This window comes from Salvelinus alpinus, chromosome 13 (assembly GCF_045679555.1).
Source record: "Salvelinus alpinus chromosome 13, SLU_Salpinus.1, whole genome shotgun sequence".
NCBI lineage: Eukaryota > Metazoa > Chordata > Actinopteri > Salmoniformes > Salmonidae > Salvelinus > Salvelinus alpinus.
Window position 1 is genome coordinate 12,410,017 of NC_092098.1, and position 23,782 is coordinate 12,433,798.

A 23,782-nucleotide genomic window follows, 5' to 3' on the forward strand; every position below is an offset into this window, starting at 1 on the left:
CTTGAGTTAGCCATGTTTCCGTGAAGCAGAGCACGTTGCAATCCCTGATGTCTCTCTGGAATGCTACCCGTGCTCGGATTTCATCAACCTTATTGTCAAGAGACTGGACATTGGCGAGTAGTATGCTAGGGAGTGGAGCGCGATGTGCCCGTCTCCGAAGCCTGACCACGAGACCGCCACGTTTTCCCCTTTTTCGGCGACGCACAGGGTCGCCGGCTGGGATCAGATCCATTGTATTGTGTGGAAGGCAAGACACTGGATCCGTTTCGGGAAAGTCATATTCCTGGTAGGAACGATGATGAGTTGACGTTAATCGTATATTCAGTAGTTCCTCCCGACTGTATGTAATGAAACCTAAGATTACCCGGGGTACCGATGTAAGAAATAACACGTAAAAAAACAAAATACTGCATATTTTCCAAGGAACGCGAAGCGAGGCAGCCATCTCTTTCCGGCGCCTGCGCACCGTCTGGTTGTAGGCCTATTGAAAACATTTAGGTTTTTACTATCTGGTTTCAGTGACAGTGTCTTTGTTTTTACCAGCCATTCCCTTAGTGATCTTGGTTTCTCCCTGTGGTCTTTCTGTCATGACCTAACCCCAGTCATATACTTGTGGGTATTAATAGCTCACATAGGCAGGGGTGGGATGATTTTAAAAGCTTGTGTAAACACTCTTCTTGTTCCAGCTTTGTTTAAAATGATGATTAGGTTCCTTGTCTGAAAGGATTCATCACTATCCAGTATTCCTTTTATTTCTCAGCTTTGTAGCTTGTGCTGTCTTCTCTGAGGAAAAAGTTGACCGATTTTTAGTTCTGCTAAGTATTTTAACATTTAGGCTTACTAATGAATGTATTCTCTTACAACATAGGCTACCTGTCTTTATCTATACTGAACCAAAATATAAACGCAACCATTTCAAAGATTTTAGAGTTAAAGTTTATATAAGGAAATCGGTCAATTGAAATAAATTCATTAGGCCCTAATCTATGGGTTTCACATGGGCCCACCCACTGGGGAGCCAGGCCCAGCCAATCAGAATGAAGCCGGATGTGGACGTCCTGGGCTGGCGTGGTTACATGTGCGATTGTGAGGCTGGTTGGACGTACTGCCAAATTCTCTAAAATGACGGAGGTGGCTTATGGTAGAGAAATTAACAGTAAATTCTCTGCGAACAGCTTTTGTGGACATTCCTGCAGTCAACATGCCAATTGCACACTCCGTCAACTTGAGACATCTGTGGCATTGTGTTGTGTGACAAAACTGCACATTTTAGTGGCCTTTTATTGTCCCCAGCACAAGGTGCATCTGTATAAAGATCATGCTGTTTAATCAGCTTCTTGATATGCCACACCTGTCAGGTGGATGGATTATCTTGGCAAAGGAGAAATGCTCAGTAACCAGGATGTAAACAAGTTTGTGCACAACATTTGAGAGAAATAAGCTTATTTTGAGTATGGAACATTTTCTGTGGTCTTTTATTTCAGCTCATGAAACATGGGACCAACACTTTACATGTTGTTTATATTTTTGATTTGTATAGAATATATTAAACCAGAGCCCCAGTGGTGTGTTTTCCTTCCAGTGCAGTGTAGGTCTATGTGATTGTGCAAGCCTATGGTTGTGGTCCTTTTCATTTTAGCAGCTTGAGTTGTGCTCAATTATAATTAAAGACTAAACAAAACTGGGTTGCAATTGACATTTCTCTCCCCCATAGTTCCACTATGCCATATGAGTTTTGATTTCAGGATGTTCTACTCATGTTATTGAGGTAAAGGACTGTCAGAAGTGTATGGAGAGGGGACTGGAGGGAGAGCTCAGTTAGTGTCTATTTGTGGTTCTTGCTGCCGCTACCCTGACTGGAAATAGCCGTGTGTGATATTAATACCCAGATAAATGACAAGCTGGCTCACTTGCCTCCTTTATTTACCAGTTTGTCTCTCTCTCCCCACCAGTCTCTTACTTTGTTTACTCGCTTTTCTTCTTTCCCTCTTAAGATTCAATAAATTGAGCAGGCAAGAAACACTTCCTCTGACAGGTAGCCTAACAATTACTAATAGACCTAATTTTTTTATTTGATTAAATATGTTCACATCTTTAGGCCTAGGCTATTTTTTTTGTTGGAAAAAATGTGCTTGTGTCCTTGACTACTGTGTATTGCTCAGTCTGAATTGAAAGCTTTTTTCTGAGTATGTTAAGGAGAGAGAGATGTGAGGCGACAGCTAGGCTGGAGTGAGTGAGTGTTTTGTTTCTGTGTGTGTATGAGAAGGTTGGGGAGGGAGGAGGGCAGAGTAGAGGACAGGTTTAAGCAGCAGGTCCCCATGGCAACACTCCCACAGCAAGACTACTTTTTCAGAGAAGGACCATTCCTTCTGATCTTAGCAACGCTAAAGCATTTCCCCAACCTCTCATAGCAGCATTGCACATTACTCCAACAAATCTTATGTTCTCGATTGTTTAAAGTTATCAAGTATAAAATAACATTAGTGCAATTGTGACAACAGGCACAAGTGTAAGTCAACAGATACTTTTAGAGGGTACAGTTGTGAATGGCTAAGGCAATACATTTCAAGAAATATGTATTGATGGTTTAAGCTGGACTAGGGAGATGGGGATAAGAGGGAGAATGGTTGCTAAGGTAGATGGGTAAAGCTAGTTCATCATCGGCCTATGATGTTATATATGGACCAGAGCATGCACTTGTCTATTATCCTCTTTCAGGATATAGTTTTCAGGTTAATTTCTTGAAGGAGTTACTAGAGTACTAGTTACTGAGCACATTCATCATGTGTTTGTGTGTGAGTAACCTGATTTGACACCAGGTAAATGTTTGAAAAGGTAATTGGGCAGTGTTTTTAAAAGGGGTGTGGTACAGAGACTACTACACAATACACTGATTTGCTCATCTGTTAAAACCAATTTGATCTCCTTAAAACTCCTTAACTCATTACCAAGTTGTGCTTTAGTATTGGGGAATCCTTGACCTTCCCCCCCTTATATATTTTTTTCTCTCCCTCTCATATCCTCCCTTTCTCCTGATTTGTATCTGTGGCACAGCTGTCTGAGCATGTCAGCTCTTGTCCATCGGGCTGCCTCTCTCCCTGGTCATGTCTCACCAGTGCTGCTGCTCCCTTAGCCAGACAAACCTAGGCACGTCTCACTGGCACTAGGAACCTGACCCTGTCATTGTGTCAGCCATTTTGTTGACTTTTTTTCTTTTTTTGTGGGGGGGGGGGGTGTAATTGCAATACTTCCTCAAATTACCCAAACAAACTTCCTGTTGAGCGTTGGGACCGGCGAGGTTGTGTCTGGCCCTCTGGAGAGCCTGGCTGTGCGTGCTATGTCCTATTTTAGCCTGAGACCTCATGGCCCCCTGTGTCCCACTTCTTGGTCATCCATCCAAGCCATCAACACCCCCTTTATGCTTTGAAATCTGTGTCGAGGGGGACATTTACAATCTGAACTCTGTCCACACCTTTTTCTTAAAGCATAGCTGAAGTCTGTCTCTTCATAGAGGAAGTGACAAGGTTCCTATAGCCTGAATGGTATCTGGATGGTCAGTTCTCATGCTACTGTTAGCAATGGATGGAGTCCACAAGTCCCACTTCAAGCATCAAAATAACAGGTCAAGTACATTTGCATGTGTAGTTGTTTTGTGCGTATTGTTGAATGATTCATGTATGAGTCTTTCTGACAGAATGATAGCCGGCTGATAAGTGAGGTTTTGCCCTAATACTACCGGCTCTATAGAGACATGATTTTTGAATTTCAAATCTGTCATCTTCAAGTGTTTTGAGTGTGGTTCTTGTGGTTCTTGCCTCTCTCCACCTGAGGCTGAACAGAGAGATGTGGGGCTGTATATGTAATTGATGAGACCCTCTAGGTCCCTCAGGCTTTTCCTGGCTGCACTCTCCTCAGTCTTTCTCTGTCTTTCGCTGTCAGTCAGTCAGCCCTGGAGCTGAGCTTCCATGACTTTGACGGTATGTCTGCATTGCGCTCGGTTTTGTCTATTGTGTGTATTTGTGAACATGTTTTATTTATGCATCTTTGAATGTGCTGCTGTCTGTGTGACAGCCTCTGCGAGTGCGTTTATTAGTTTGTGTGGTAGACTAATGTGCGTATCTGGTAGGGATAGAAGTGCCGGCTGCTGTACTGAAGGTCAAAGCTGTGTTTGTGAGGACTGCGAGTGCATTGCTGACGCTCTGTTACTGCAGAGCATCCTCTGCAGATGAGCTGGGTGCAAGACACCTCTTTGACATAGTGGACACTTTCCCTCACACTTCCGACACACAACAAACCCACTGTAGAGTGATGGCTAAACCATGTCTGCCAGCACAGAAATGAAAAGGAAAACAAAACGAGGTCCGCACACTGAAAGTGTGGTAGTCTGGCTTACCCTGTTCTGCTCTGTATGGAGCTCTCTGTGATGAGGCACTTCCTCATGCATTTATGCCAGAGTGTGTTTTTTGTTGTGTATGTGTGTGGGAGGGAGGGAGCGTTTTAGATGACAGCTGCCTTCTGGCTCATTGGCTCCTGCTTGTTCTACAGGCAGACTTGCAACAAGCTTCTGATTTATCGCTCTATGAAAACTCTGGGGCGGGACTCAACACAGACACTACACAGGTGTTACGTAATTTAACACAAAGCAGGCACACCTTTTGAAATGCAGATATTGGTGGGTTTAAAAAAAATCTTATGTGGAATGCTGTTTTGTTTCTGAAAGGGAAGTGGCTTGTTGGGAAATGTGACGTACTGTCTTTGTCTCATAGCCCGTGCTTTTTGTTTCTTCTTGGAATAAGTAGAAGAGCAGAACTTGACTTATATTACACAACGTTGTTTGTGTCAACTGTCAATTATTCACCCTATGCCCAATAGCCCTGATATTTCTGTCCAATTCAATTGTAAATTACATTAACATTGCTCTTGATAAGAATCCATAGAATTTTCCAGTTCAGAATGCAGAGAAGTAGTTCCGCCTTGTGCCCAGATTTGAACAGGGAAACTAAGGTCCATGCGGAACAATGCACACACAACAGTGCCCGTGTCAATAGCTTTTCTGTCCACTTACGTATGCTCACAAGGTAACAATCTCCTCGAGAGAGTGAGCGCAAAAGGATACAATGCAGAGTTTGTGAATACAGAGAGAGCAGAGACATGTAAACAGATACCCCCCCCCTTCAGTCGCTTTCTCATCCTTGCTTTCTGGGGCTCCCACACACTAACTACCTCTCTTGCACTTTTCCCCATAAAGGTACTGTACCTTCGTCTTTTTTTCTGATCTCGATCACCCCCCCCCCCTTCCTTCTGTTCTGTCTGCTCGCTTTTGTCTTCTTGAGTCACTCTTCAGTCCCCCAACACTTTCTCTCTGTCCTGTTTGCTTGTCGGTGTGGATTGAGTTGCTAGCAGAGACAAACAGGCCCTCTGTCAGTGATAGCCTCATTAGCTGAGAGGTGGGGTGACTATGTAGATTAGTAAAAAGCATGAGCTGAAATTTTTGTAGAGGAGCTGAACCATACTCCCTGTTACTAGCTGGCTACCACCCTCTACTCTCCCTGCACCTTAGACTGCTGCCCTATGTACATAGTCATTGAACACTGGTCACTTTAATAATGTTTACATATTGTTTTATCCATTTCATATGTGTACGCTGTATTCTAGTCAAGGATCATTTTATATAACTACTACTGTACACAGCTTTTCTATTCATATAGACTACTGTTCATACTGTCTATTTCACACCCATTATATACATATATATTTATATTCTGGACTCTGACATGGCTTGTTCTGATATTTCTTTCTTTACATGTTTTGGATGTGTGTGTGTTAGGTATTACTGCACTGTTGGAGCTAGAAACATAAGCGTTTCACTGCTACTGCTATAACATCTCATATGTTTACACGACCAATACATCTTTCTTTTTTTACTAATGAAGAGTGAACCGTACAAAAAGAAAGCTGCACACTTCACAGTACCTTCAGAAAGTATTCATACCCCTTGACTTATTCCACATGTTGTTGATTGGACCGGGTCTGGATCCGACCAGGTCTATAAGGAACTGGTGTAGTTGTCCTCGGGTCCGTTCAGAACGGGTGTCAATATTTATTTATGCATACATTTGAAGACTTAGAGGAACAAAGCTCATACCACCCCCAAAAAATGCCAAACCCCCAAAATGGCACGCTACATTATTCACCATTCAACAAGTTTGTAGTCACAAGCTTGATGTAGTCACTGTGTGCTAGGAATATGGGACAAAATACTGAACTTTTGACTAATTGAATCATTGTGAATTTTGTCTAGTCATTCCACCTCAAAAAGCACAAGACGATTTCGACACCCACTATCTCCGATTTATTACAACATCGTTTCTTTAGTTTAAACCAAATAAGATGATCATTCATGAAATATAATTTGATTAAACAAATTAATTGCACCCAAATTGGCCATTATATTTTTTATAGGATTTATATGTTCTTCAATAAATATAGTACCTAACATCCGATTTGGACCATTCTTCCTAACAACGAGTAAGATGAGCTATCCAATAAAAGGATCAAAAGCCACCCACAAAGCCATCCCACCCCAACAACCAGTATACAGTATCAGTTCTCTGTCTGACGTATGGAGCTGTTGCTTGGAGAATTGCTTCTTCAGCCTTTAATGTATTCCCTGTGAATCTTACATTTTTTTTGGTCAGAGAAATTAGCCATTGGAGTCACAAGCTATTGGTTTTCTGCCCAAAGTTGCAAAGAAAATGTTGTGATCCATTTAATAAACACAAGAGACTAGTAAAATTGATAAAAGGGTGTTGCGGAAGTAGCAAGAACAGCGGCATCCAGTGGGCAAAACCTGGTACTTTCACACTAATTTATGGTAAATAATGCAAGCAACTTCAATGGTTAATTTCACTGAACAGGGGAGGAAAAAACATCACCAGATTCACAGGGAATACATAACAAAGGATCAAGAAGCAATACTCAAAGCAGCATCTCCATACTACCTATCAGACATAGATAACTGATGATGGTTGTTGGGGTGGGATTGCTGTGGGGGGGGGTCCGCGGGTGGCTTTTGACCCTTTTATTGGATTGCTCATGTCTTACTCACTGTTGGGAAGAAGTTTGGTCCAAATTGGATGTTTTGGTGCTATAACTTGAATATTATGTGAATATTATAAATTTAAAAAGCCAATTTGGGTGAAAATCTTAACAAAATATTGCAGGAATGCTGTCTTATGTTTCTAACTACAGAAACAATTCCAGAACAGTCTGAGATGGTGGGTATCATGGCTTGCTGAAATGACAGAATGACCCCAAATACTTATGAAAAAAGGTCAAATGGGGGGACTAGATACATAAAGTGCTTTCATTTCTAAATGGTAAAACGGATATGTGTGAAAACCCCCTTAAATAAAAGGTGACATTCTGAACTATCGCCAAATGAAACATTTGATCTCCAATTCAAAATGCTGGCGTACAGAGCCAAATGTACACATTTCAGCTTCACTGTCCAAATAAAGAGGAGTATATGCTCCCAATAATTTTAATGGGTAAACCTAATGGCTTAGGTTGACCCATTAAATAGTTTGGAGCATACATAGTTTGCGACTTTATTTCATTATTTTTATATAGTGACTATGTAGATTGAGAGATCAACATTATTGGACAGTATCAAGTTATGCTCACAGTTGCGTTTTTCTATGAGGTCTCCTTGGATCCAAGGCTCTTTGTCCTTTGATGGGAGTCTAAAATGCATTGTCTGGATTTGTCAGAAGTGTTGTGTAGGCTAGTGTTAGGAAATCACCACTCCTAACAGAATTTTGTTCTCCTCTTTCAGTCTCACTCGGAGTCCAAGGCAGGCGGGCGTCCTAATATGCCGCGGTGCCGGAATTCTGTCGCCACGACGCCAGACGAGCAGCCACACATTGGCAACTACCGGCTGCTGAAAACCATCGGCAAGGGCAACTTTGCCAAGGTCAAACTGGCTCGTCATGTCCTCACAGGGAAAGAGGTGAGGATAACCTGAGATCAAACCAAGTCCAAACATTGGATTGCTTTTTTGTTAGATGTGTTGTTATTAGGGATGTGACTCTTTCCTTTCAAATACGGTTTGATACGCATCTAGATACATGGGCTCTGATATGATACTTTTAGTTTGAAACGATTTGGTGCGATTCGGTTTGATTAGTGGAAGGAATCGATGTAATTTGATGCGCTAACATTTGTTGTCTGAACACATTAATTTTCCATTCTAAATAAAAAAATTGATGGAGCTCAGGAGCTGGGCCTCTGAACTGGATCTGTCTGAGCTGAGTGGCCCATGTGTGTGTATGTGTCTCAGGGGCTGCGTTAGTTTTCAAAATTTCAGGCTGTGTTTTATACCATTTCACCTGCATTTTATATTGAAAGTCAAGTGTTTTTTTTGCGTCAATAGAGTGATCAGGAGTGTGCAACTATAGTTTTCCTTCATAGAAAATACATTAGTGCAACACATTTGGCAGAAAAAAAGCTTAATTTCCATCAGATGACAACAGAAGTGCAACACTACAGGTACAGTGCCATCAAACTATTCACACCCCTTTACTTTTTCCACATTTTGTTGTTACAAGGTGGGATTAAAATGTTGACAAAATTACAATTAAATCGAGTCTACACAAAATACTCTGTCAAAGTGGAAGAAAAATTCTAACAGTTTTAAAAAAAAACAAGAAAAACATGAATATATCTTGATTTAGATTAGTATTCAACCCCCTGAGTCAATACATGTTAGAATCACCGTCGGCAGTGATTTACAGCGGTGAGTCTTTCTGGGTAAGTCTCTAAGAGCTTTGCACACCTGGAATGTACACTATTGTTGATCGATGCTAGACAGCCATTTTCAAGTCTTGCCATAGATTTTCAAGCCAATTTAAGTAAACTGTAACTAGGTCACTCAGGAACATTCAATGTCGTCTTGGTAAGCAACTCCAGTGTATTGCCTATTTGGCCTTGTGTTTTAGGTTATTGTCCTGCTGAAAGGTGAATGTCTCCCAGTGTCTGCTGGAAAGCAGACTGAACCAGGTTTTCCTCTAGGATTTTGACTGTGCTTAGCACTATTCTTTTTCTTTTTATCCTACAAAACTCCCTGGTCTTTGCTGATGACCAGCATACCTAAAACATGATGCAGCCACCACCATGCTTGAAAATATGAAGAGTGATACTCAGTGATGTGTTGTTGGATTTGCCCCAAACATAACACTTTGCTTTCAGGACATAAAGTTAATTTCTTTGCCACATTTTACTTAAGTGCCTTATTGCAAACAGGATGTTTTAAATTCTGTACAGGCTTCCTTTTCACTCTGTCAATTAGGTTAGTATTGTGGAGTAACTACGATGTTGTTTATCCATCCTCAGTTTTTTCCTGTCAAAGCCTTTTAAAACTGTAACTGTTTTTTAAAGTCAGCATTTACCTCATGGTGAAATCCCTGAGCGGTTTCCTTCCTCTCTGGCAACTGTGATAGGAAGGACGCCTGTATCTTTGTAGTGACTGTGTATTGATACACCATCCAAAGTGTAATTAATAACTTCACCATGCTCAAAGGGATATTCAATTTCTGCTTTTTATTTTTTTGGCATCTACCAATAGGTGCCCTGCTTTGCCCTGGCATACAAAAACTTCCCTGGTCTTTGGTTGAATCTGTGTTTGAAATTCACTGCTTGACTGAGGGACCTTACAATTCTCTGTATGTGTGGGGTACAGAGATGAGGTAGTCATTAAAAAATCATGTTAAATACCATTATTGCACACAGTCTTTGACTTATGTGACTTGTAAAGCATATTTTTACTCATGAACTTATTTAGGCTTGCCATAACGAGTTGAATACTTATTGAAAAGACATTTCAGCTTTTCATTTTTTATTAATTAGTAAAACATTCTAATAACATAATTCCATAAACATAACATTTTAAAATTCAGGCTATATTACAAAAACATGTCAAGGGGTGTGAATACTTTCTGAAGGCACTATATTTTGCTAGCAGCCACACAAGTAAATTAGCAAGGTATTTTATGCAAAAACGTATTTATAATGTTTATCATAGGAAATGAGGCTGGCTACATTATTTCTTAAGTTTTGCTTGAAGTTAATCTTGCATTTTACCAGAGAAAGGTAGGCTACACTGAGAAAAGTAGCTACACGTCGGTCAGAGCGAATGGGCATTCTCATCTGAATGGAGAAGTGCAACTGAAGCACAAAATTAGTCTGATGCCGAACAGAAATTACAATAAGAAGCATGTTATATCTGTGTTTACAAAATGAAGAAAGATATTTCTTATGAGTTTAATCTTTTTCTCTTTGTGAAAACACAGAATTCTGCATTTAACGCGACCCCTGGTGGGTGTGTAGACTCCTGAGCTGAGCCATAGGGCAGACTGAGCATCTAACACTATCCAATTGGGGGGAGGGGAGAATTTGTTTTATGTCCCCCTACTTAATTCTGATATCCCCGTCACCCACTAATTAACTTGTCATTTTACAGGGCTCCAGACTGTGACCATTTAGTCCCATTTTGCAACCCTTTGACTTGGCTGTGCGAGTTACATTTTTAATTGGTTGTATCGAAAAAGTGTTCTGATTATAGCATTTCAAAGCCCAATCATGGGGAAAACACAGCAATCGTGTAATACTGTTGTTGCCATTGAAGAGAGGAGGTTCTCTGCTTTATGTAGGTAGGACTTTTATTTCTCAACTGAATATTCAGCAAGATGTTTGATATGGCTTTGAGATACAGAGTGCACAAAATGTGCATCGGCGATTGTGATTGCATAGGCGTCATTGGATAGTAGGCTACAACTGCGAAGTTTTAGGACATTACATTTACTTAGATTAATACATGGCTACTAGCAGTGTGTATTATATTTAGAGTTGACGATCTAGCTAATATCTTTGGAGTTTCAAGTTACTCAGGTGTAAAGTAGCCCCAAATAAATTGGCCTATGATATTAGTGCACATAAAGACATAGGCAAATTCATCTCTATTGAGCAAGAATTATGGAGCCCTATTTTAACAGTAAAATATAACAATTGCCTTAGTCAACCCAAAATTCTAAATGGATTAGGTTGCACATCAAATTATTTTGAATCACAACACATGAGATTAAACAACTTATTTCTTGAATACCATCTCAGTAGTCTATTACACTTTTTAATAAAGCACTGTGAATGACCTTCTAAGATGATTACTCATTTTGTTCTATTGCGTGACCCCACATTTTTGTATATGAGCTCAAATCATGGGCTGGTGCTCGCACAAATTATTTCAGTCCTTGTAATGAAATTACAACTTTACCATGTTCATGTAAAAATGACCACTGACTGTTTAAAGCAAAACTAGAAAAACTATTATCGTGAAACGGGCAATCTCAAAGCCCCGATCAGCAGTTAGATGTGCAATCGGCAAAATGCGAGTTGTCCACTCCGGTAGCCGACACAACTATGACGGTAAAACACAATTTTCTACAGCACATTTGGTAACAATGACCCAGCAAATTACATTGATTGTCACCCAACTACACTGAACAAAAATATAAACGCAACATGTAAAGCGTTGATCCCATGTTTCATAAGCTGAAATAAAAGATACCAGAAATGTTTACATCCCTGTTGATGTGCCATGAGTGCTTGGTGGGGCATCACATGGAGAAACAATACCGAGAGCAATAGAGTTGTTTGGGGGGAAAGAGTCCTCATCCAGCTCTTTCCACTAGTGGGTGGTATAGTTCAAGTCTGGAGCTACTCATGTCTAACTTTCCCCCTCCCCTCCTATAAAAGGTGGCTGTGAAAATCATAGACAAAACGCAGCTCAACTCTTCCAGTCTCCAAAAGGTGAGGACAATGAGATGCTGGGTTAATGCCATACGGTTGTTTTGATTTGTGTGTTCGGATAGGGACTGTTTATTTCTGAAATAGAAAGAATACAGCTAAAATCAAGAGATTTTGACACAGCATTGCTTATTCACATCCATCCTCTTGAAGCATCTTCCAGTCCCTAACCCCAATCTTCTCCTGAAGAGGATAGTTCCCTCTGTAGGGCTTAGGGCAGGATATGGAGGTAATTACAGGAAATTAGACCCAAGTACTTCCTGTCGTGATGGTTTGGGTGGGGTGCCAGTACTCTCTTCAGAAATGTATGCATGGAGACGTGCACACAGTGATTTTCACATAGTCTTGGAGTATAGAGTTAAAATCATATCGGATAAACTCTGACTTTGTCACATATAAACTGATTGATCTTCTGTTAATGTCTCTGTTCTCCTGCCCATAGCTGTTTCGTGAAGTGAGGATCATGAAGCTGCTCAATCACCCAAATATCGGTGAGCTTTGTGCTGCCCTCCTTAAGACTATCATCCCCAACCAAATAACAGAAACATGTTTCGCCTGCCTGCTTATTGGTGAAAGCTTCCTATGTAGAGGTCATAGTTCACATTTAGAAAATTGACCGCTAAGTTGTGATTGAAGGTGTACAAAATTTCTCGTCTTTTCTCTGTAGTTAAGTTATTTGAAGTTATTGAGACAGAGAAGACGCTGTACTTGATCATGGAGTATGCCAGTGGAGGTGAGTAAAGACCCACTCAGTTCAACCTGACGTTCTGTTTTCAGCATTTAATAACATCAGTTCAGTTCTGTCTCGCTTTATTCACATACTCTTTTTACTCACTCAACCTTTTTTCCTCTTTTGTGTTTCCACTGCTTTCTTCAACACTCCCCTACTTTGTCTCCCCCTCAACCCCTCTCCTCAGGTGAGGTGTTTGATTACCTTGTTGCTCATGGGAGAATGAAAGAGAAAGAGGCCAGAGCCAAATTTAGACAGGTGAGACTGTTTGTCTGCTGGTTTCATTTCCTGTTATTGACAATACTGTTTAAAAGGGAATGGTCATCCTAGCTGTTTCTCCTTATCTTGCTACAGATAGTCTCAGCGGTACAGTACTGCCACCAGAAGTGCATCGTACACAGAGACCTGAAGGTGAGGATGGACAAGAAATGGGGAAGTATTTTGATGTGTAATGTAGAGAAAGAGATGGCTCCATTTGTGACAAATCATGATTATTACATTATGAAATGCATAAAAACATTCCTTACCTCAGGATACTTCAACTGGTTACTACCCCAGAGAATAAACAAGAAGGAGCACTCTGTTGCTGCGTATATCTGATTTTTACGTAAGCCTATTGTTTTTCCCGTCAATAAATCCATCAGATTTACCCAGCAACAGTGCTCCTTTTTTTTCTTCTTTTTTTTCACGGATAGTCACCAGTAGAAGTATCCTGGGGTAAGGAATGTTTTTGGGATCCACCCTTTTTTCTTTTAAGCTGGGCTGAAGTGCCTTTTGAGTACACCTTTTTTTTCCCATGTTCATGTTGGTGGTGTTTAAATATTTTTGTTGAAAGAACTGGTATCAATGGCAAATGATTTCTCTCCAGGCAGAGAACCTACTCCTAGATGCTGACATGAACATCAAGATCGCAGACTTTGGTTTCAGCAATGAGTTCACCATGGGGAACAAGCTGGACACGTTCTGTGGCTCGCCTCCCTACGCCGCCCCAGAGCTGTTCCAGGGGAAGAAATATGACGGCCCCGAGGTGGACGTCTGGAGCCTGGGGGTCATCCTCTACACACTGGTCAGCGGATCTCTGCCTTTCGACGGACAGAACCTAAAGGTGGGCAGGGAACAGTGGAGGTGGAAGGGATGCATGGTAAACACATGATGTTGTTGAATACCTACCCAACACCTCACTTTAATCCTTGTATGTTGCGCTCGTCTTCCCTTTAGGAGCTGCGCGAACGGGTTCTGCGGGGGAAGTATAGAATTCCCTTCTACATGTCCACAGACTGCGAAAACCTGCTCAAGAAGTTCCTCATTCTCAACCCAACCAAGAGGGGCAGCCTGGAGGTTAATAGTACCTCACCTAGCCACTGCCTCTGCTGGATACAAACCAGAATTGTGTAGAGACAACTAACTGTTGGTACTGTTTTTCTATCCATCTCCCTTTCCCCATTAACCCCAAGACTCCGTCCTCTCTCTCTCTGCTTGTGTCCAGCAGCAGATCATGAAAGACCGCTGGATGAACGTAGGCCATGAGGAGGAGGAACTGAAGCCCTTCATCGAGCCCCAGCCAGACTACAAGGACCCCAAGAGGACAGGTCAGCACCCCGACCGAGCGGGGGGGTGGAAGAGAGGTGGGGCAGGCGTCTGGTGGATGAGCTGGTGGCAGCAGAGGGGTTACTGGGGAAGGGGTTAGAGGTCATATTAATTGGGGGAGGGCCCCTCTATCTGAAGGTAGTCTTATTTTACGTGCCCTGTTAGTCTTAGTATGCCTACCTCTGTGTTGCGTAACATGCCCTTTGCTGTGTTGACATGTGCCTACATGTTAAGTAAAACTAAATCATAGACTTTTTTGTTACTCAAATGATATGCCTTTATGTTCTAACTATTTTGTCTGTAGAATCATGTGCCTGTGTTAGTGATATGTTTCTCTCTGCAGTATGCTGCATGTGTGCGTAGTACTTCTGTCCTTGATGTGGTTGTACGGTTGACCTTTTCTCCATTCTGTCCAGATATCATGTTGCAGATGGGCTACTCTGCGGAGGAGATCCAGGACTCGCTCGTCAACCAAAAATACAATGAAGTCATGGCCACATATCTATTACTGGATTACAGGAACTCTGAGGTACGAAGTGAATACACTCACATCTGTAGGAGCAAAGTGTGTCCAACTCCTGCCATGGTAATATTTATGACCATTCCTCTTCCCCCTCAGATGGACGAATGCATCAGCCTATCAATGAAATCCCGCCCAGGAAGTGACCTCACAAACAGCAATGCCCAATCCCCTTCTCACAAGGTACAGCGCAGTACCTCATCCAATCAGAAGCCCCGGAGAGCAACAGATGCAGGTAGGAAGCTGTTTGGATTGATGAGGATACTGTAAATGTACTGCTATTTTGGACAAATGCTATTTTTGTAAGGATCTCAGTCTTTGCATCTCTGTCCCACTCTTTCCATTCTTCTGTTGTCTCTTGTTCTTTTTCCCAGGTTCTTCAGCTTCTAAGCGTTCCCAGGGTGACAACAAGCACACAGCAGAGGATTATGGGAGGAAAGGTTCTGGCACTGGCAGCTCCACTAAAGTCCCTCCCAGTCCTTTAGCTACAGCAGATCGTAAGAGGAGCACCCCAACCCCCTCCACCGTGAGTGGACTTATTGTTCTGCATGCCTGCCACTCCAGGGTTGATGGCATGTACACTACTGTACTCTACATCATTTCTTCTATCGGTCCTACAGAACAGCATCCTGTCTACTGGTACGAGTCGCAGTCGAAACTCGCCAGTCCCTGAGAGAGCCACACTTGGGGTCCAGAACGGAATGGACAGGTAGACACAAGCACCCGCACTCACACACCCGCACTCACACACCCGCACTCACACACCCGCACTCACACACCCGCACTCACACACCCGCACTCACACACCCGCACTCTCGCACCCGCACTCTCGCACCCGCACTCTCGCACTCGCACTCTCGCACTCACACACTCGCACTCTCGCACTCACACACTCGCACTCACACACCCGCACTCACACACCCGCACTCACACACCCGCACTCACCCGCACTCACACACCCGCACTCACACACCCGCACTCACACACCCGCACTCACACACTCTCTCACATGGCAGCGGAGCTCTGTTTTTGGGGCTAGTCACATGTCTAGGTGGCAGTGTTTACAAGCAGTGGCCAGCTGCCAGTGGATTTAACACAGAGCAGTTGGCTGGTGGATTCCCAGTGTACATACACATACAGTCACACAGGAGCAGTTTTGAAATCTTTGATAATGGATTAGTGACACCTGCTAAAATGTATGAAAGACTCAAATATACTCAAGGCCAGCTTACTCACAAAGTAAAACACTGCATCCGCAATCAACTGAAACGATAATAATTTCTTGACCCTGATAGTCAGATCTCACTCTTTCATCTGGGATTTATGATGCTGGCTGCTTTTATATGCAGGTTACTTCCAGGCACAAAAAGGGAAGAATGCAGAGGGAACGTGTTTAAAGAACATGTTCTGGCCTCCCGGGTGGCGCAGTGGTCTAGGGCACTGCATCGCAGAGCTAGCTGCGCCACCAGAGTCTCTGGGTTCGCGCCCAGGCTCTGTCGCAGCCGGCCGCGACCGGGAGGTCCGTGGGGCGACGCACAATTGGCCTAGCGTCGTCCGGGTTAGGGAGGGTTTGGCCGGTAGGGATATCCTTGTCTCATCGCGCTCCAGCGACTCCTGTGGCGGGCCGGGCGCAGTGAGCGTTAACCAAGGGGGGCCAGGTGCACGGTGTTTCCTCCGACACATTGGTGCGGCTGGCTTCCGGGTTGGAGGCGCGCTGTGTTAAGAAGCAGTGCGGCTTGGTTGGGTTGTGCTTCGGAGGACGCATGGCTTTCGACCTTCGTCTCTCCCGAGCCCGTACGGGAGTTGTAGCGATGAGACAAGACAGTAATTACTAGCGATTGGATACCACGAAAATTGGGGAGAAAAGGGGGTAAAATAAAACATTTTAAAAAAGAACATGTTCTGTGTGGGAGAGGGGGAGCAGCGTTGCCAACAGCATGTGGCTAAGACATGTTTGCTTGAAAGAGATGATGAGAGGGCAAACTGACACAGTGTGGTCAGCACCATCGCTACTAAACTAAACTATTGGTTGAACACAGTAGCACACATTCTCCTCACTGACAGAATGGCCCTTTCACACAATGTTATGTCAAATATGCCTTTTTAATTTAATAGGGTTTGTAACATTCACATTGTCCCCATTTTATTTTATTTTATGCATTTTATTCCTTTACGCATTTTTTTAAGCAACTTTTTTTCTTTCCTCAAACTTGTGTTCTGTTCTGACAGTTTCTCTCTCCATCTCTTTGGAGTGCAATGCTTCCCAGAAGTAATGCAGTCTTCCATTGAGCTCCCTTAATGGAAGCTGTTCTGTATAGTCATCTAATACAAATCTGCCTTATCTTATTGTCTGTGTTGTTTTCCTCCCTCCGTGTGCCCCCGCTTCCTCCCCACTTCTAACCTTGATTACCCCATGGCCCTCTTCCACCCCTCACGGGGGGACGGTCGGCACTGGGTTTATTAATTTCTCTCCCCCAGCCTAACCACCCCAGGGTCCCGCGCCTCCACAGCCTCGGCAGCCGCAGTTCTCTCTTCCTCCTCCCGCCCCCGACACCACAAGTCCCTGTCCACCTCTGCCCATCCCACCCCCTCAGACATCCACGCACACCGGCCCAGGCAAGTGTCACCAGAGCGGGGAACACAAGGACAGCCACTCGTCAGAAGGGAGAATAGAGTGGATATGAAAGGGTTTGAGTTAGATGGTCCCTGGTGGCAGTTCTCAGCATTGGGTATTCAAAATAGGTAGAGAAAGATCACAGATGTAGGGGTTAAAAGGGTAGCAATATTACTGGAAGGGCAACAGAAAAAGTAGGGTGCTTTCAATGTCTGCCACTTTCCCCACCCCCTGAAACTCACCCTACAAGCACCCCACTTCTTTGGGAAATATTTTTCTCCCCAACACTTCTGTTCTTATCTGACCAGTCCTACCACAAATATTGCACATAAAATCCAGAACCTGCCAACCCGTGGTTCATGTGTACCTGCAAACCCTCAGTTACACATCAAACACCATCACACTTTGAACGTGGCCCGGCCGGTGCCGCCCTGTTTTTGCCTGAGCCGGAACTCTCTCAGCTCCTGGCTGGTGTGCATGTCATGTAATCTTTTTTTAATACCTCCTGTAACTCCCTGTCCATACAGAATCTGACATCTCATGGGCCATGCACATTGTAAAAAAAATCCTAGTGAATGAGCTATAATGGTAGGATGTCATTCACTTATCAATTGGTTAACACGTAATCCATTTTATCACTACGTGGTTTCGCTATAACCTCAATGACAATGAGTGGTCCATGACATAATCAACAGTATCACAGCTCCATGCCCCTTCCCCAACCTTTCCTTCTTTGTAGTGATGCTGCATTTGTTGTTACCCTGTTAGCTGATCCTACTGTGTCACGCTGATTATGTGATAATGCAGAGTGCCTCTGATTTTAACACTCAACAAAGCTTCACTGGCCTCAAATTCCAAGTCTGTAGTTTATACCTGCTGCCCATGCCGGGTCACGAGGCTGTAATCGTTTTCTGGGCAATATGTCATTTTACTAGGCTTCATCTTTCAAGATTAAAGTCAATCATGGGGGATTTTGCGGTGTGGATGGCATGTTGTAGCCTAATAGAAGCAGCTACATTGTTGCACACATTCCTTTTGCCAAAGGCTTAATCAGTCTTACAACTGTGGCATTTGTATAGAAATTATATGCATTTACTGAACTTTTGTTTCACTATCTCAAGCTCAGTTATGTTTTTATCATACATTCTTTGTGGGAAATAGCTTCAGCAATGGGGAAAACGGTGATAATGAAATCTATAAATGTCTCCTCTGCCTACTCATTCTACTCACAAAACTATAAAAACAGCACTGCCCCTCTGAGAGTACCAGTGGCGTCTCCCTCTGCCCACAACGTCAGCAGTTCCACGGCGACTGAGCGATCCAATTTCCCCAGAAATGTGGCCACCAGAAGCACTTTCAGTGCCGGGCAGCAGAGGGCGACACGGGACCAGCATGCCTCCACCTACAATGGTCCCCCAGCATCCCCCTCCCTCTCCTATGGGAACAGCCAGGCCCGAAGAGCTGGGGGCACTGGTATCTTCAGCAAGTTCACCTCTAAATTTGTGCGCAGGTGAGAGAATGGGGGAACGGGGACCTGTGATGTGATTTTCTGTTTTGCTGATCACATCCTGGTGTTGAACATCTTGCCTTAAGTGAATGAGAGTGTGAGGTATTCATGTTTGTGCATTGTGGTTTTTGGAATGTTCGTTCTTCTCTTCACTGTGTCCCTGTGATAATTTTTTTTGTCTGGACATAATGTTCTTGTGCTTGACTACAAGTACTCCCCTCTTTTTTTTTTTGAGTTGGTTTGGAGCTGTGCATATTTCTGTTGCTATGGTCAGTTGCCACACATATGTAGTTGGAGCAGCTAGGGAAGTTACTCTGTGTAGAAATACCTTCAAATACAAATCTGAGTATCTTGCTATAGTTTAATTGTTTTATTGATAAATTGTACAACACTCAGAATGTAAGGTGTTATACACAGTGTACAAAACATTAAGAATACCTTGCTAATATTGAGTTGCACCCCCCCCCCTCCCAATTTTGTCCTCAGAACAGCCTCAATTCGTCAGGGCATGGACTCTACAAGGTGTCGAAAGCATTCCACATGGATGCTGGCCCATGTTGACTCCAATGCTTCTGTGTCAAGTTGGCTGAAAGTCCTTTGGTTGGTGGACCATTCTTGATACACGGGAAACTGTTGATTTATGGAAAAACCTAGCAGCGTTGCAGTTCTTGACAAAAACCGGTGAAGCTTAGCACTTACTACCATACCCCGTTCAACGGCGCTTCAATCTTTTGTCTTGCCTATTCACCCTCTGAATAGCACACATACACAATCCATGTCTCAAAGCTTAAAAATCTTTCTTTAACCTGTCTCCTCCCCTTCATCTACACTGGTTTGTAGTGGATTTAACAACCGACATCAATAAGGGATCATAGCTTTCACCTGGATTCACCTGGTCAGTCTGTCATGGAAAGAGCAGGTGTTCTTAATGTTTTGTACACAGTGTAAATATATCATAATTGGCATGCATGTCTCCCATCCAGTGCAAACGTTAGTCCTAATCCGAGTTTGTTCATGTAACTGCTCTGCCTTTAACATCCTGAAGACTATGGTAATGTCAAGCTACATTAACAGCCATTTAGTGACAAACTGTTTGACTTAAGCAGCTCACCTCCTGAGGGACACCGGGGGGAATATTCATCTCTTTCAGTTGACTGACATGTATAACAGATTTGCTGTGGTTTGTTTATGCGCACGTTTGTGTACATACAGTTTGCTTTTTCTTCCCCCCTCCCCTTTTTTGTAGAAATCTCTCATTCAGATTCCCCAGAAGGTAGGCAAAAATAACCACACCCTTGAGTTTTTCCTCAACTATTACCTTGTGTCGTATCTCTCCACTGTGAGGCTATTTTATGTGTCATTACCCTTTTTATTTTTTAAATATTTTTTAAATATTTTTTACGGATTTATTTTTGTAACGATTTGCCTTTTTATACTAACACCCTGCTCTCCATCGCCTGGTTCACCGTCATCTGCTGCTCTCGTCATCCCTCAGTGAATGATACTCCTCCCTTTCTGCTTTCTCTCATCCCTGTTTCCTTTTGTCTCGGTTAGTGTTGAGTGTTGCCCTATGGGTCCTTGGCCAATTGAATAGAAAACCCTCCGTGCAGCCCAGTCTGTGATCATGCCATGCTACCCAGTGTGCATAAAGCTAAGAAGCTTAGAATACAGACAGATGGTGATTGTTTAGAAGAACACGCATTCTTCTGAACTCTTTAATGCTTTTGTCAGCTGCCTGTATTGTGGTTACGGCTTTCAACATTACATGCTCAGACAGGAGTAGGGATTATTGCTGTTGATTTTGGGAGGGATTTCTCCTGCATTTCTTTTGTCTGATACCAGGCCACTGTCCTGGCTTGCAGTTTGCACTAAACAACCTCATATTTCAGCAACGTCCTGCTGTTTCTTTTTCTTAACTTGGCTTATTTTTGTTTCTATTTCGAATGAGTTCCCTGAAGTGTCATTCGAGCCGTCTTTCTTGGCACTAATATAATATTCTCAGCAAGAAAGTGATGAAGATTGAATTTTGACGTTTACTAAAACTTGCGTCAAGGAGTGCATGTATTTGACGTCGTATAATTGTGGTGGGCACAGACTTAAGGTTTTGGGCACCTTGGGAAACTGAGAATAGGTCCGCAGAATGCCTGCATATGCATCTGACCGATGCTGTTTATTTTATTCTTATGGATGCCTTGCTGTGGGAGTTTGAGGAGAGGGGTTATTGGATGGTGGTGATGGGCCTTATTAACATAACAGACAAAGATGTGATCTCTGACTGTTCATTCCAGTTGTATGCTAAACACAAATACAGCCGTATCCATGGATTGTGTGATTCCACTTCGGGGGGGGGGGGGTGTAAATAATTTTAGGGGATTTGAAATAGAATTAGTAGAGGTATTAGTAGAGATACCTAGTTATTTCCTCATAGCCCTCTAAAATGTAGTGGAGCTCACATGAATGAAATCTATGGATACATACAGTATAATTTCTAAGAAAAATACTATGGAATCTGGAATTTGAAGGTGCAGGGGTTGCAATGGGAGTTGATGGTGTTTGTTCTAACCTGGTAATAAAGTCTAATTGGAATTTGGGGAGACTAAACTTTTGCCGATTTTCTTTGAGGAGCCCGTATGAGGGAGAGGGTCGAGATGAGGCCAACAGGTGAGGATTACGATGGTGACAATTTGATCAATCTGTTGATTCAGTGAAAAAAATGTCAATCAAATAATGATTAGATGAATTGATTTAGGTGGTGTAAAGAATAGCTTGCTGATTTATATATGATCAGTAGCGCTCCTTCGGTTTTGACAATGTAAGCATTGATCTTTTAATAACAGAAAGAGACGCATGTATTCTGCTGCTCATTGAAGAGTCCATGTAAATGCACAACTTAAATGTTTCATGCTCATGCTGTCATTGGTTACCCCTGTGATTGAATGCATTGTTAACCAGCCTGTAACCTTGCTGTTTTGTCTGTTTTTCATTCATTCTGTCCATGCCTTTTATTATATTTACTCTCCTTTCCTACTTTCCCAACTCAGACCCATGTTGACCACTGCTGAGAAGCTGGAGAAGGGCACCCTGGGCTCTGCAGGAGACGAGAACAAGGACTCCCTGTCCTCCACCTCTACGGTGCCCAGCACCACGACCCCAGGCCTGACCTCCAAGGACAACAAGCCCCGCTCGCTGCGCTTCACCTGGAGCATGAAAACCACCTCCTCCATGGAGCCCAACGAGATGATGAAGGAGATCCGGAAGGTTCTGGACTCCAACAGTTGCGAGTATGAGCTGCGAGAGCGCTACATGCTGCTGTGTGTGTCTGAGAATCCCGCCCGTGACGACTTTGTCGAGTGGGAGATGGAGGTGTGCAAGCTGCCCCGCCTCTCCCTTAACGGGGTTCGCTTTAAGCGCATTTCTGGCACATCCATCGCCTTCAAGAACATCGCCTCCAAGGTTGCCAATGAGCTCAAACTGTGAGCTTGTTGGAAGAGGGGTAGTGATGATAACAATGAGTCGGATGGTGGATGGAGACAGACTGGAGCACAAAGGCAAAGAGGCTGAACTTTGAGACTGAACTGAGAGCTTTTGAGATGAAGGCAAAGGAGCATGGAGAGACTTTTGGGGTGGGTGGGAGGGAGCAAAGTGGCTAGGGGAGGTTGTGTGTGTGTGTATAGACCGTTTTGAGGGAATTGTTAATTTTCTTGGGAGGGGATGTTTTTTTCAGTTTGGGGTTTCTGGCCCCTCTCTCGCCCCTCTGACTTTTCTGTTGTCTTCTGAGACAGTTTTGTTTCTCTTAAACCTCACAATCATCTTTTTCCTAAATACATTTATTGGTGGAAAATATGAAAGGAAATGAGTTTAAAAATTAATGAACTGATTTGTAGGTTTTCTTATTTTTTATTTTGAGCCCAAAATGGCCCTGGACTCAGCCAGCTGTAACCCTCAGGCCTTTCTCCCTTGCTTATCCTGCACCAAGCCCAATCTATGGTCTAAGCACCATGTTACTGTACTTGAGCATCTTGCCCCCATTTTCAGCTGTCTGTTTTGAACAGATGAAGAGAGCTGCAGTTTGACACTGAATGTACAACATGATTAGACAGATGTATCTGAGGTACAACGCATATTCACTACAGCTGTAAATTGGTTTTCACATCATGTTCTAATTTTGATCAGCTAATGACAGTTGCACAAGGTGTTTCTGTGTGGTTCAGAAAGCTTCTGCCATTTTTTACATCATAGTACAGTGTCTTACTTGAGGCTACCATGGAAGTGCAGACTTGAACTCTTTGCACTCTGATTGCGAGCCTTCACCTGCCTGCTCCCCAAGCCCCTTCAAATATTATTTTTTCTTTTCTTTCTTTTTTTTCCTTTTTTTACAGCAGGGGTAATTTATCTGATTTAAATAATTAAGGGCCAATTGATAATTATTGGTGGATTGTAATGTAATTAAGAGTTGCTGGTTGGTTTCAATGTGCTGCACTGGAATGTCTGAGTCAGAGTTCCCTTGCCTTTCTCTGGAGAAAATAATTATTAATATTGTTATTATAAGAATAAACAAAGTTGGATGATTTCTTTGTTTGTGCTTTTCAGTTTTGTTATCTGTTATAGAAGCCCACTTTAATATGCACACATATTGCTGATGAAGAAAATGCAGAACAATTGCACAAGCTTAAGAGACTCATTATTTTCACCATAAACATTACAGATATGCTACTAATGTATATACAGTCGTTCAGAAAGTATTCAGATCCCTTGACTTTACACATTTTGTTACGTTACAGCCTTATTCTAAAATGTATTTTTTTTTTTTATCCCTCATTAATCTACACACACTAACCCATAATGACAAAGCAAAAACTGGTCTTAATTAAGAAATGTTTGCAGATTTATATAATAAAAAAATATACCTTATTTACATAAGTATTCCCTTTGCTATGAGACTCAAAATGGAGCTCAGGGGCA

General features: G+C 42.8%; 1 protein-coding gene across 14 annotated transcripts in view; it reads left to right on the top strand.

Moving 5' to 3' along the window:
* Window positions 1–23,390, top strand: part of LOC139537111 (serine/threonine-protein kinase MARK2-like) — a 29,691-nt gene extending 6,301 nt beyond the window's left edge. For 2 of the 14 annotated variants that reach the window (XM_071338019.1, XM_071338016.1), the window contains exons 2-19: window positions 7,838–8,011; window positions 11,812–11,865; window positions 12,305–12,353; window positions 12,530–12,595; window positions 12,780–12,850; window positions 12,947–13,003; window positions 13,461–13,697; window positions 13,811–13,930; window positions 14,079–14,217; window positions 14,596–14,708; window positions 14,799–14,934; window positions 15,074–15,225; window positions 15,320–15,408; window positions 17,178–17,315; window positions 18,560–18,823; window positions 20,067–20,093; window positions 21,443–21,481; window positions 21,862–23,390. In XM_071338019.1, coding sequence (XP_071194120.1) covers window positions 7,838–8,011; window positions 11,812–11,865; window positions 12,305–12,353; window positions 12,530–12,595; window positions 12,780–12,850; window positions 12,947–13,003; window positions 13,461–13,697; window positions 13,811–13,930; window positions 14,079–14,217; window positions 14,596–14,708; window positions 14,799–14,934; window positions 15,074–15,225; window positions 15,320–15,408; window positions 17,178–17,315; window positions 18,560–18,823; window positions 20,067–20,093; window positions 21,443–21,481; window positions 21,862–22,297 — 2,361 coding nt within the window. In that variant the 3' untranslated portion in view covers window positions 22,298–23,390. The remainder of the gene's footprint in view (window positions 1–7,837; window positions 8,012–11,811; window positions 11,866–12,304; window positions 12,354–12,529; window positions 12,596–12,779; window positions 12,851–12,946; window positions 13,004–13,460; window positions 13,698–13,810; window positions 13,931–14,078; window positions 14,218–14,595; window positions 14,709–14,798; window positions 14,935–15,073; window positions 15,226–15,319; window positions 15,409–17,177; window positions 17,316–18,559; window positions 18,824–20,066; window positions 20,094–21,442; window positions 21,482–21,861) is intronic. The other 12 variants (XM_071338018.1, XM_071338023.1, XM_071338026.1 and 9 more) reach the window with 12 other exon arrangements.
* Window positions 23,391–23,782: the final 392 nt, after the last annotated feature.